Source organism: Dictyostelium purpureum (assembly GCF_000190715.1).
Source record: "Dictyostelium purpureum unplaced genomic scaffold DICPUscaffold_101, whole genome shotgun sequence".
Lineage (NCBI taxonomy): Eukaryota > Evosea > Eumycetozoa > Dictyosteliales > Dictyosteliaceae > Dictyostelium > Dictyostelium purpureum.
In genome coordinates, this window is record NW_003519438.1 from 1 (window position 1) to 11,379 (window position 11,379).

Sequence of the window (11,379 nt, forward strand, 5' to 3'; positions counted from 1 at the left end):
CAAAAACCAAATCCATTACCAACTCCATCTCCAAGGGCCAAAACCAACTCCAACTCCAACTACACCATCAAAAAATACACAACCAACAATACCAAAACCAAAATCTGGAGCAAGAGCAAGAACAAGATTACCACCAACCCCATCATCAAAAAGAGTACCAAAATCAAAATCAACTCCATCCTCAAGACCAAGAAAAAGAACAACACCAAGACCAGGAACAAAAAAAAGACCAACCTCAACTCCAATAATTACATCACCAACACCAACACCACTACCAATTCCACAATCAACACCAAAACTAAAATCAAGATCAAGGGCAAGATCAAAACTAATTCCAACACTACAACCAAAACGAGTACCAAAATCATATCCAAGACCAACACCAAAATCAAAATCAAAATCAAAATCAAAATCAAAATCAAAATCAAAACCAAAATCAAAATCAAAACCAAAATCAAATACAACTCCAACACAAACTCCAAAACCACAACAACATCAACCAAAATCAGAGTTTATGTTCAATTCATCCACCCACCCACAATTCATTGATGTACCTTCAATTGAAGAGTATGATGAAGTACTTGGCCAATGGGTTACAATTTACACCTCCCAATCAACACCAAGTACACCAACCATCTCATCCGATTACCCAACTTTTTATGCACCAGAGTCCAAATACAATAGTACTGGTGCACCAACACAATCATTTGAGGGAATAATTGAAGGGCCATCAATTGAAGAGTTTGATGAAGAACTTGGTGAATGGGTCACCATATACACCGCACCTACAAACTCTGCTCCACAGCCACAATCAACACCACAACCAAGTACACCAACCACCTCATCCGATTACCCAAACTTTTATGCACCAGAGTCCAAATACAATAGTACTGGTGCACCAACACAAGCATATGAGGGAATGGTTGAAGGACCATCAATTGAGGAATTTGATGAAGAACTTGGTGAGTGGATCACCATTTACACCGCACCCCCAACATTCGCCCACACTACACCCATCGCCTCATCTAACTACCCAAAGTTCTATGCACCAGAATCAAAATTCGACTCTACTGGTGCATCATCATAATCCAATAGGGAAAGATTGAGAATGGGCCCCCACAACACAAATCAATGTAATTATTATCATATAAAAAAACAACTTGGTCTTTAATACAAATAACATCCATTTCAAACAGTGCTGGTAAACTCAAAATAAACTTAGGTAAAATATCTTATATATTTATATTATTTTAAATATTAAACCATTTATTAATATTTATTTTAAATATTTAGATTTCAATACAACAAATCACTCAACCATAACCCCATTGATGCCAAAAACCACACCTCACACCCCACCTTGTATTATATCTTTTTAGGTTTTTTATAAAGTAAGTTTATAATATATTTTATTTAATGTTTTTTTATTATTTAGTATTAATATAATTATTAGTTAGAAAATAAATAGTTCAATAGCAAATAAATTTTAATAGATGATATCAACTCTTTAAAAGGTCAGATAATTTAAAGATTAAAACAGTGTACCGAGACTGCACCAATCAAACCTACACCAACGAAGTTTTCTATTTACTATTTAATGGTTTTAATACATTGCTCTGGCCAAGCAACTATTATAATCATCGAACAGTTTTAGATAACCAAAAGAATTAGTAGTCACCATTCTGCACCTGCCACCGGATATCAACTGAAGAATCCTAGTAAAACCTTTCCTTCAAAATAATAGCAACTAGTGTTCATCCATATAATAAATAAAAATATAGTTTCAATTTTAGGTTTAAATATACTGTATATAATTTTTTATTCTTTTTTTAAAAAAAAAAGTAAAGTAACTCTTTAATAAAATAAGTTTTATTTTAAATTCTAAAATTAAAATTTTCACCATTAAAAAGATAAAATATAATTTTAAATTAAATTTTTTTTTTTTTTAATTTTTTTTAATTTTTTTTTTTTTTTTTTTCAATTTTTACATTTTATTTTTATTATCTTATTTATGGATAAATAACAGATAATAAATAATAAATAACTAAAATCAATATATTATGAACAATGATAATAATAATAAAGGATTATCAAATGATGATTTTAGATCGTTAATAGAAAAAAAGCCAATCAATAATAGCAATAATAATAGCAGTAGTAATAATAATAAAAAAAATAATAATAATAAAACAAAATGGTTGGATAGAGATTATGAATATTACCAAAATGCACCAGAAAAGAAAAATGATCCAAATTATTTAGATAGAGCAAGAGAGAGAAGAACTCAAAATACTGATGAAGGCCAAAATCAAATTAAAAAAGGTTTAGATTTTGAATTATTACAAAATACAAAAGAGAAATTAAATTTAGATAATAAACAAAACCAGCATCATCAAAAAGATCAAAAATATCAAAGCGAGATTGATAAAATTAAAAACTTGAAACATAAAACTCAACTAGGTTCATCAATGATAAAAACATTAGCAAATATTACAGCTGATAAATCCAATGATATTAAAAAGAAACAACAAATTAAAAACAATAAAGAAATATTTCAAACCAATAGAATGCTTTATTTATTTGATTTGGATCCAGTTTTTCCTCAATTAATACCAACAACTATTATGAATAGTAAAGAAGACTGTCCAAAAGTTAAAGAAACAATATCAGGCCGTTTAGATACAAATATTTTAAAAAGAATTATAGGTTTTTACCATCCAGAAAAAGAAATACAAATAGTTAAGCAGTCAATCAACGGAAATGGTGGCATCGGTGACGATAGTATATTTTCAGATTCAGATAAAGATGAAAAAGAAAAAGAAAATAGTAAAAAAGTTGTAGTTATTCAAAAGCAAGACGATTCAGATTCAGATTCAGATATTTTTTCAGATGCAGAAGATTATGTTTGTGAAGTAAATAAATCAACAACTACCACAACAACAGAAACACAAGCAAAATCACACCATTACTTTAAAAATAAAGAAGACTATTCAGATGAATTCAAACCAATTGGTAAAGAAGGTGATGAAAATGACCACAATGTAAATAATAAAAAAGAAGAAAAAGAAGGTGGCCAAGTTGTAATCGAAAGAAACCAAAAGGAAAATAATAATGAAGATGGGGATGATGATGAATATACATATCCAAATACAGACGACAATTATGCACAACACGAAAAAGATAAATCAAATTTAGAAAACAATGAACAGGATATCTATGATGTTCCAAGACCTCCACAACTATACGATGAAGAAGAGGAGGAAGATGAATACACTTATCCAAACACAGATGATAATTATAATAAACAATATGCAGACCAGGATGAAGAAGGAGTATATGACATACCAAGACCACCTCAAGAAGATGATGAAGAGGGTGAAACTATTATCGAAAGAAATCAACCAATGCAAAATGATGATGATGATGATGACGATCAAGAAGATGAATATGCTTATCCAAATACCGATGAAAACTATGAACAGCATGAAAAAGATTATATGCAAGAGCAAGAAAGAAGACTCAACGAATCATCATCATCAGATGAAGAGAATGATATAATATCACTGGATACCAATAATGAAAAACTAAAGAGAAAGCTTATGGACACCTATGGCGATGACGATATATATCCACAATTTGAAGGCTTCGAAAGAGAAAGAGGTGAAAAGATTAATATAGACGAAATGTATAAATTCAAAAAACCAAACTCCAACAAAGATAGTCAACGATCAGATGAACAAAAAAAGAAACAAAAACTAAATAAAGATATGAATAGGATCAACCAAATTATGAAAAAAAATTCAAAAGAATCTGGAACCAAACACTACGATTTATTTGAAGGATCAAAAAAAAATAAAAAATAAATAGATTATTACTGTATTGTAATCTATTAATAATAATCACAACAAAGAAAATAAATCAATGAAACACCAAATCAGAAATAAAAGATATTTTTTCTTATTTATTTTTATTTTTTTAATTTTTTTAATTTTTTTCTAATTAATTTTTTAATTTTATTTTTTATTTTTATTTTTTAATTTTATTTTTTCAAATAATTTAATAATTTATTATACACCCATTATTTATTTGTAAATATATCCATTTCCTTTAAAGTCATCATCATTTATAATTAGTAATAGTAAAGTAATAGTAATAATGTCGCTAATCATACAATCACCATCTTTTAATAAATCACCATCATACAAAAAAGATGATCAGGATGGAGAAGTATTAAATTTAAAATTCAAAAAATTTAAAAACTATATAAATAGTTTAAATACTGCATCAACAGATGAAATATTGAACAACTATGAATTAGATGTACCAGTAATATGCATATTATTCCACATCAAAATTGACAAAAAAGATAATGTAGAAGAGATCTTTTCAAAACTACGAACTTTTATAGACGAATGCAGAAAAAAAAGAAAGATGAACTCATTTCTTATGGTTTACTTTGACATAAAATCAAAATCACATTTAGAACTTTACCCTTTATTCATAGCAAGACTTTTTAAAGTAGCCTGTTCATTAGTAACCAATAATTTCAGTGATGTTATTCAAGCATTAAGCATTATCGATCAAACTTCAGTAGATAAATCTGGTGAATTAAGTTGTCCAATTTGTACCCATTCAGGTTTTGCAAAAAACTTATCAGTTGACGATTTAAGAGAACATATTTATTTGTTTCATTGTAATGAAAGTTTAGATTCAATAGAAAATGTAAGTAAAATACTATAAACAATAAATTTATTATTTATTTATTTATTTATATATTTAAATATATAATAGAAAATACCAATTTGTCCAATATGTTTCAAAAGACCCCAAGAAAAAATCGGTGTACATTTACATGAACATCATGGACCAAAAGGTGAAAAAACAGAACATGAATTAGCCCTTAGCAAAATATACCCATTTTGTTTAGTTATCGTTAGAAAGAAATCAAATGGAACATTTTTAATTGTTAATGAATCAGCAGGAAGAGGATACTGGTTACCAGGTGGCAGATTAAATACAAATGAATCCTTACAACAATGTGCAATTAGAGAATGTAAAGAAGAGACTGGAATTGATATCGAATTAAAAGGTATTTTAAGAGTAGAATATTCACCCTTTCAACAATACTCTAGAATGCGTGTAATATTTTATGCAGAACCCAAGGATGAAAATCAACCACCTCGTCAAGTACCAAACTATGAATCAATGGGTGGTTTGTGGGTTTCAACAAAAGATTTATCATCATTAGACTTACGTGGTAAAGAACCAACCATTTGGTTTAATTATGTTGAAAAAGGTAAAGATATTTATCCATTATCTTTATTAACTCTAGAAAATGCTATACCTAGATAAATAAAATAAAATAAAAGTAATACAACAAACTCTTTTTTTTTTTTTAAATAAATAAAAATATTTATTTTTATTTATTTATTTTTTGTTTTAAATAATAATAAAAAAAAACTTGTATTTATAATAACTCCATATTCTTAATATTTATAAAAAAAAAGTTAGGAATCGTTCTTTTATTAAATTTTATATTGTTAAATAATTACATTAAAAATATTATTTACATTCAAATCTATACTAATGATTTTTTCAATAATAGTTTTTTGTTCTTGATATAATTTGTTTAAATAATTTTGAATTGAATTGCATTCGTTTTGAACCTTTATTAATATTTGATTATATTCATTATCCACTGGGTTTTTTTTTGATAAAGGATGTTTTTGCATATGGTTTTCTAAATATCTAAATAAGTCTAATAATGTTTTATAAAAATCTATAAACTCTTCATTAATTTTTTGTAATATTAATTGATGTGAACGATGTTTAAGTTGGTCATAGTAAAGAAATTGTAACTTATTGAATAGAATTTGTTGTAATTGAAAATTTAAAAATAATTCATTTTCTTTATATAATGGTGATTTTTTATCTTTATTATCATCACTATAAGTATTATTATTAGCATTACCCCTTGTATTAAAATCTATGTTGCTGTTTTTATCCATTGTGTTTTTATTTTACCTTGTTTTTTTTTTGTTTTGTTTTTTTTAAAAAAAAAAAAATTAAATCACAATTTTGTTATTTTTTTTTGATTTTATTATTATTTTAATTTGAAATGTATGGTTAATAATGTATTATATTTATAATAATAAGTTAATTATTGTAATAACTTTTACTCTTTTATAAATCGGGAAAAACACACCCCACTTTTTATAAATTTTTTTTTACTTTTTTTTTTTTTAAAAAAATCTTTTTTTTTTTTTTTAAATTTAAACATGAATATAAATACAATAGCATCAATAAATAATAACTATAATAGAAATAATATATTAAAAATAATAAATAATAATATAGAAAAAAAAATTAAAAAAAAAGAGCTTTTAGAAATCTTAAAAAATTTAAATCTCTCAACATGTGGTACCAAAGATGATCTATTAAGAAGGGTATACATATATAAAGAAATCATTCAAATAGAAAAAGAAAGAGAAAATATCAATCCATTTAATAAAACATTATACATACCAAAAAACGAAATATTATTTTGGAGTATATTTAGAAACAAATATCTCTTTATTAAAATATTCTCATTCTTTTATTTTAAATCGTTGTATACATATCAAGAAATTGAAATCTCGGCATCGAGTTTATCAAGATTTTCAAATGCAGAAGAAATTATTAAAGATAAAATAAAATGCAATGATATTATAAAAGAAAAAGATCAATTTAAAACCATAATAACACTATATAATCATAGCAACAAAGAGTCTAAACAATACTATACACTCTTAATAAACCAATTCCAACACCAATTACCCAACTATTTTAATTTAATTTTTAAATCAAATAATCTATTTTTTATAAAACACTTTATAAATAAAAACAGTTTAGGAAAAGATGATCTTCAATATATAAGCCAATATTCATGGAAACTGAAAGGTTCAACAATCGACATATACAATATTTTAAAAAAATATCAATATATTAAAAATAAATTTTATAATAAACCAATAGAAATAAATAAAATAAATACCAAAAAAGTATATTATTTCGATAAAAGTATTAGGGTTAAAAAAATAATAAAACTTTTCAAAATAATAGTAGATATAAATCATTCAAACAATGGAAATGTCCTAAAGTTACAACAAAAGATAGAGGGTTTGATTCAATTTAATCAATATACCAATTACCAAAAGAACATGCAATACAATGACTTTATTAAATCCATCCAGAAAGAAAATAACTCTACAAATTTCAACCTATTGAAAATCCTATTTAAGATCAATAAACTATATAACATGCTTTTCAATCCAGATTGTATATCCAACTATTCCATTATTTATTATAAATTTTACAATCTCGACTCAATAAAGAGGAAAAAAATGAACATCACAATTAATATTATAAAGAATTTATATGACTATGGCCACTTGTATGAAAACAAATCGATAGAAAATATAATGGACCACCTAAAAAATACCTTTGATTATGCAAATATTTTTTATATACTCAAGAGTAATAATATACAAACAATTCAATATTTATTTAATAACTATAGTGAACAACTTAATAAAGATTTCATATATAATAATAAAATAAAAATTTTCAAAACGATAGCAACTAAACAAATATTGGATTTTTATTTCACGATATTCAAAGATCAATTATTTGAAGATAGAAACTCTAACTGGCTATATTTCGACTCTGTTTTAGTGTTTGAATATTATGAAGTTTTAATGAATTCACTAAATAGGAAAATGATAATATCCAACTACCAACCCTCGGACTATATATATTTTAAAAAAAAAGTTCACAGCCCAAATACAGTGGAGATATTGGATATGGTATTAAAAAATTCAGAACTTTATGAACTCAATCACAACTTTTCATTAGAATCATTCAAATTTAATATTTTATTATATTTAGCAAACAATAAAAGTAAATCGTTAATATCAATTTTAAATAATAGTAAAATCAAAACATTTGATTTCAATTTTATTTTGAAAGATCTTCATCAATATCCAGGTATTAAATATTTAGGTCGTTGGATTATCGAAAATTGTTTATCATTCATATACGATCACAATAGTCAAAGTGTAACACTAACTGTAGGAACAAAAAATAGAAAAAAGGTGTATATAAAAATGGGAATCAAATTAATTTTAATGTTGCAAATACAGTGTGGTTATTTCGATCAGGTAATCCAATCAATAGTAAAAGAAGAAAGACCTATATTTTTAAATATATTCCAATCCAATGGTTTACCTAAATTCAACTTTGGTATTCCTCTAAACTTTATTAAAGCCTGTATAGATTACTATGTCATTTCAAATAACGAAAAAATCAATATACTTGTGTCCAAGCTAATTCTTTCCGCTCCTCCAATCATTGTAATCAAATCGATTTTATATTTTGGTTTAAATTATGGAAAAAATAAAATGGGCCTAAGTTATCAACATTATTTAGAAATACTTAAAAACAATAGTAACAATAATCAAATTATAAATTTATTAAAAGATTTTGATTTAATAAAAGGAAATGAAATATAAAATCAAAATTAATTAAAAAAAAAAAAAAATTTTAAAAAAAACGAAAAAAGTTTTTTTTTTTTTTTTTTTTTTTTATAATTTTATTTTATTATTTCATTTGAAATGTTAAGGATTGGAGGTAGATTATCCAAAACTTGTTTTAGATGTATGTATCATAAACATATTCTCTTTTTTTTTTTTTTTTTTAAATTTTTTTTTTTTTATAATTTTTATTTTCATTTTTTCGTTTTTTTTTCATTTTTAAATTTATACTTTTTTATTAATTTTTTAATTTTTTATTTTTATAACTATTAATAATTAATATTATTGTAATATACATATAATTATATAATGGAAAATTCAAAAAATGAAGACATGACTTCAACCAATACTGCCACCGCTACAGCTACTACTGCCACAACTACAAATACAATAAACCCAAACACAACAATTTTAAATAAATCAGAAAGAACCGAAGATAAACTTGGTATTAAATTATTTTTAGGCAAAACTAAACCATGGAGTGGTTTATTAAAACAAAGATTTTCAGATTTTATTGTCAATGAAATCGATGAAGAAGGTGTTGTAACTCATTTAAAAGATGTTACATTTAAAGAAGAGGCAAAGAAAGAGGTCACTTATGAATTTGCACCAGAACAAGAATTAGAAAAATTAGTTGGTGAAGCTAAAACTAAAGAATTTGTTGAGTTTTTTAATGGTCCAAACAAAAGTGATGCAAAATCATCCTTTCTTTTTGAACCAAATGATAGTAAAGAACAAAGAACTGATTTACACAAATTAATTAAAACCAGATATCAATTAACAACTGAAACCATTGATGGTAAAGTTAAAGTTTGGCCAGAAGCGTAAATATTATCATATTACTATATTTATTAATCATAAAATACAATCAATGCTAATATTTTTATATCATATAGCAACACCAAAAAAAAAGGTAAATTTAATGAAAGATCATGGCCAGAAGACAAATCCAAATATATTCAATTTGTATTATGTAAAGAAAATAGAGATACCATGGATACAATTAGTATGATATCAAGAATGTTGGGAACCAGTGATAAAAATTTTTCAATTGCAGGTACTAAAGATAAAAGAGGTATTACCACTCAAAGAATTACAGTTTACAAAGTCACTCCAGATAGATTAGCAAATTTAAATCAAAGATTATCAACTCAAAGACCACCAATTGGATTGGGTGAATATAAATTTGTAAATCAACATATTCGTTTAGGTGATTTAATGGGTAATAGATTCTCTGTTGTAATTAGAGAAATTCAAGATGCCACCGATCAAGATATTATCGATTCTGTTGAAAGTTTCAAAAAGACTGGTTTCATCAACTATTTTGGTCTTCAAAGATTTGGTACAGGTTCCATTCCAACTTATGAAATAGGTATTGCTATGATTCAAAACAATTGGAAGAAAGCAGTTGATTTAATTTTAGATCCACGTGAGGGTGAACGTGAAGAGGCCACCAAAGCAAGACAATACTATAAAGATACTGGTGATGCCAAAACCACCATTACCATGTTACCACGTGGTTTAAATGCTGAGAAGAAATTATTAATCGCATTAAAAGGTGGAAGCACAAACTATCAAGATGCTTTCTACAGTATTCCACGTACCCTTCGTATGCTTTACACCCACAGTTACCAATCATTAATTTGGAATCTTATGGCAAGTCAAAGAATTGAAATGTTTGGCTTTGATAAACCAATAGTTGGTGATTTAGTTATTGTTTCCGAAGAATCAATTAAAGAACAACCATCCACAGAGCAAGAGACTGCAAATGAACAAGAAGAGGAAGAAGCAGGTGGTGTTGAATCAAGTGAAGGTGTAGAAAATACTAAAAGAGTTATCAAAGTAGACTATGTAACTGAAGAAGATATCAAAAACAACCGTTACACAATTCATCAAGTCGTTTTACCATTAATTGGTTCAAATACTCAATTACCAAAGAACATTATTGGCGAACTTTATATTAAAGAAATGGAGAAGAGCAATATTAATTTATCACAATTCACCACAAAGAACCGTTTAATAGACCTCAGAGGCGGATATCGTAAACTTATTGAACATGCCTCTGACTGCACCTATAAAATCTTTAACTATGACGACTTTACCATTCCACTTGCTCTCTCTGATATAGATTATCTCAATGGAAGTGCAGAACCAGTAGATGTACCAAACGGCAAACATAAAGCCCTCAGAATTTGTTTCAATTTACAAAGTTCAACCTATGCTACCATGGCTTATCGTGAAATTTTAAAAACATCAAGTGATATGAGCTCTCAAATTAACATGATTAGTAAAAATGTAAATTCAAATAACAAATCAATTATTGAAAAGAAAAGAAGCCTCGAAAATGAAACTGAAGATAAAAAGGAAAATACACAAGAAGAATCAAACAATGAACAACCATTAAAAAAACAAAATATTAACGAATAAAAACAAATAAAAACAAATAAAAAGGTAAAAAATTTATAATTTTTTTTAAATGCATGCAATGTTTTTATTCCTATTCTTATTTTTTTTGTTCTCTTTAAAAATGTAATTATACATAAACATTAACTTTGTTTGATCAAACGACTAAAAAAATCTACTTAACACACCTGGGGGTATTTGTTTTTTCTTATTATTTTTATTTAAAAATTAAATTTTTTTTTTTATTAATTTGAATATCATTAATTGTTTTTATTTAAATTTCTATTTTATTTATTTATCATATATATTTATTTATGATAATTATTTTTAGGAATTCACAGATATAGGATGAAGGTCAACTAAGTTCCAAAAAAAAAAAAAATTAAAAAAAAAATTAAAAAAAAAA

The 11,379-nt window shown here is 25.6% G+C and overlaps 6 protein-coding genes across 6 annotated transcripts; 5 read left to right on the forward strand and 1 right to left on the reverse strand.

Moving 5' to 3' along the window:
• Positions 1 to 35: 35 nt before the first annotated feature.
• DICPUDRAFT_78324 (uncharacterized protein) lies at positions 36 to 1,087 on the forward strand (the record flags this gene model as incomplete). Its single annotated transcript, XM_003287424.1, has 1 exon — positions 36 to 1,087. A coding segment is annotated over one exon (1,050 nt), but the record flags the coding sequence as incomplete, so codon positions are not given.
• A 973-nt stretch (positions 1,088 to 2,060) lies between these two features.
• Positions 2,061 to 3,863, forward strand: DICPUDRAFT_87612 (uncharacterized protein; the record flags this gene model as incomplete). The annotated part of the gene is made up of 2 exons (XM_003287425.1): positions 2,061 to 3,041; positions 3,210 to 3,863. The coding sequence occupies 2 exons, from the start codon at positions 2,061 to 2,063 to the stop codon at positions 3,861 to 3,863; spliced, it is 1,635 nt and encodes a 544-aa protein (XP_003287473.1).
• A 292-nt stretch (positions 3,864 to 4,155) lies between these two features.
• Positions 4,156 to 5,352, forward strand: DICPUDRAFT_78326 (uncharacterized protein; the record flags this gene model as incomplete). The annotated part of the gene is made up of 2 exons (XM_003287426.1): positions 4,156 to 4,722; positions 4,792 to 5,352. 2 exons carry the CDS (start codon positions 4,156 to 4,158, stop codon positions 5,350 to 5,352), a joined length of 1,128 nt encoding a protein of 375 aa, XP_003287474.1.
• Positions 5,353 to 5,467: 115 nt separating this feature from the next.
• Positions 5,468 to 6,008, reverse strand: DICPUDRAFT_151587 (uncharacterized protein; the record flags this gene model as incomplete). Its single annotated transcript, XM_003287442.1, has 2 exons — positions 5,468 to 5,485; positions 5,571 to 6,008. 2 exons carry the CDS (start codon positions 6,006 to 6,008, stop codon positions 5,468 to 5,470), a joined length of 456 nt encoding a protein of 151 aa, XP_003287490.1.
• Positions 6,009 to 7,382: 1,374 nt separating this feature from the next.
• Positions 7,383 to 8,549, forward strand: DICPUDRAFT_78328 (uncharacterized protein; the record flags this gene model as incomplete). The annotated part of the gene is made up of 2 exons (XM_003287427.1): positions 7,383 to 7,432; positions 7,559 to 8,549. 2 exons carry the CDS (start codon positions 7,383 to 7,385, stop codon positions 8,547 to 8,549), a joined length of 1,041 nt encoding a protein of 346 aa, XP_003287475.1.
• A 354-nt stretch (positions 8,550 to 8,903) lies between these two features.
• Positions 8,904 to 10,997, forward strand: DICPUDRAFT_32540 (uncharacterized protein; the record flags this gene model as incomplete). Its single annotated transcript, XM_003287428.1, has 4 exons — positions 8,904 to 9,394; positions 9,467 to 10,286; positions 10,353 to 10,365; positions 10,414 to 10,997. The coding sequence occupies 4 exons, from the start codon at positions 8,904 to 8,906 to the stop codon at positions 10,995 to 10,997; spliced, it is 1,908 nt and encodes a 635-aa protein (XP_003287476.1).
• Between the last annotated feature and the right edge of the window lie 382 nt (positions 10,998 to 11,379).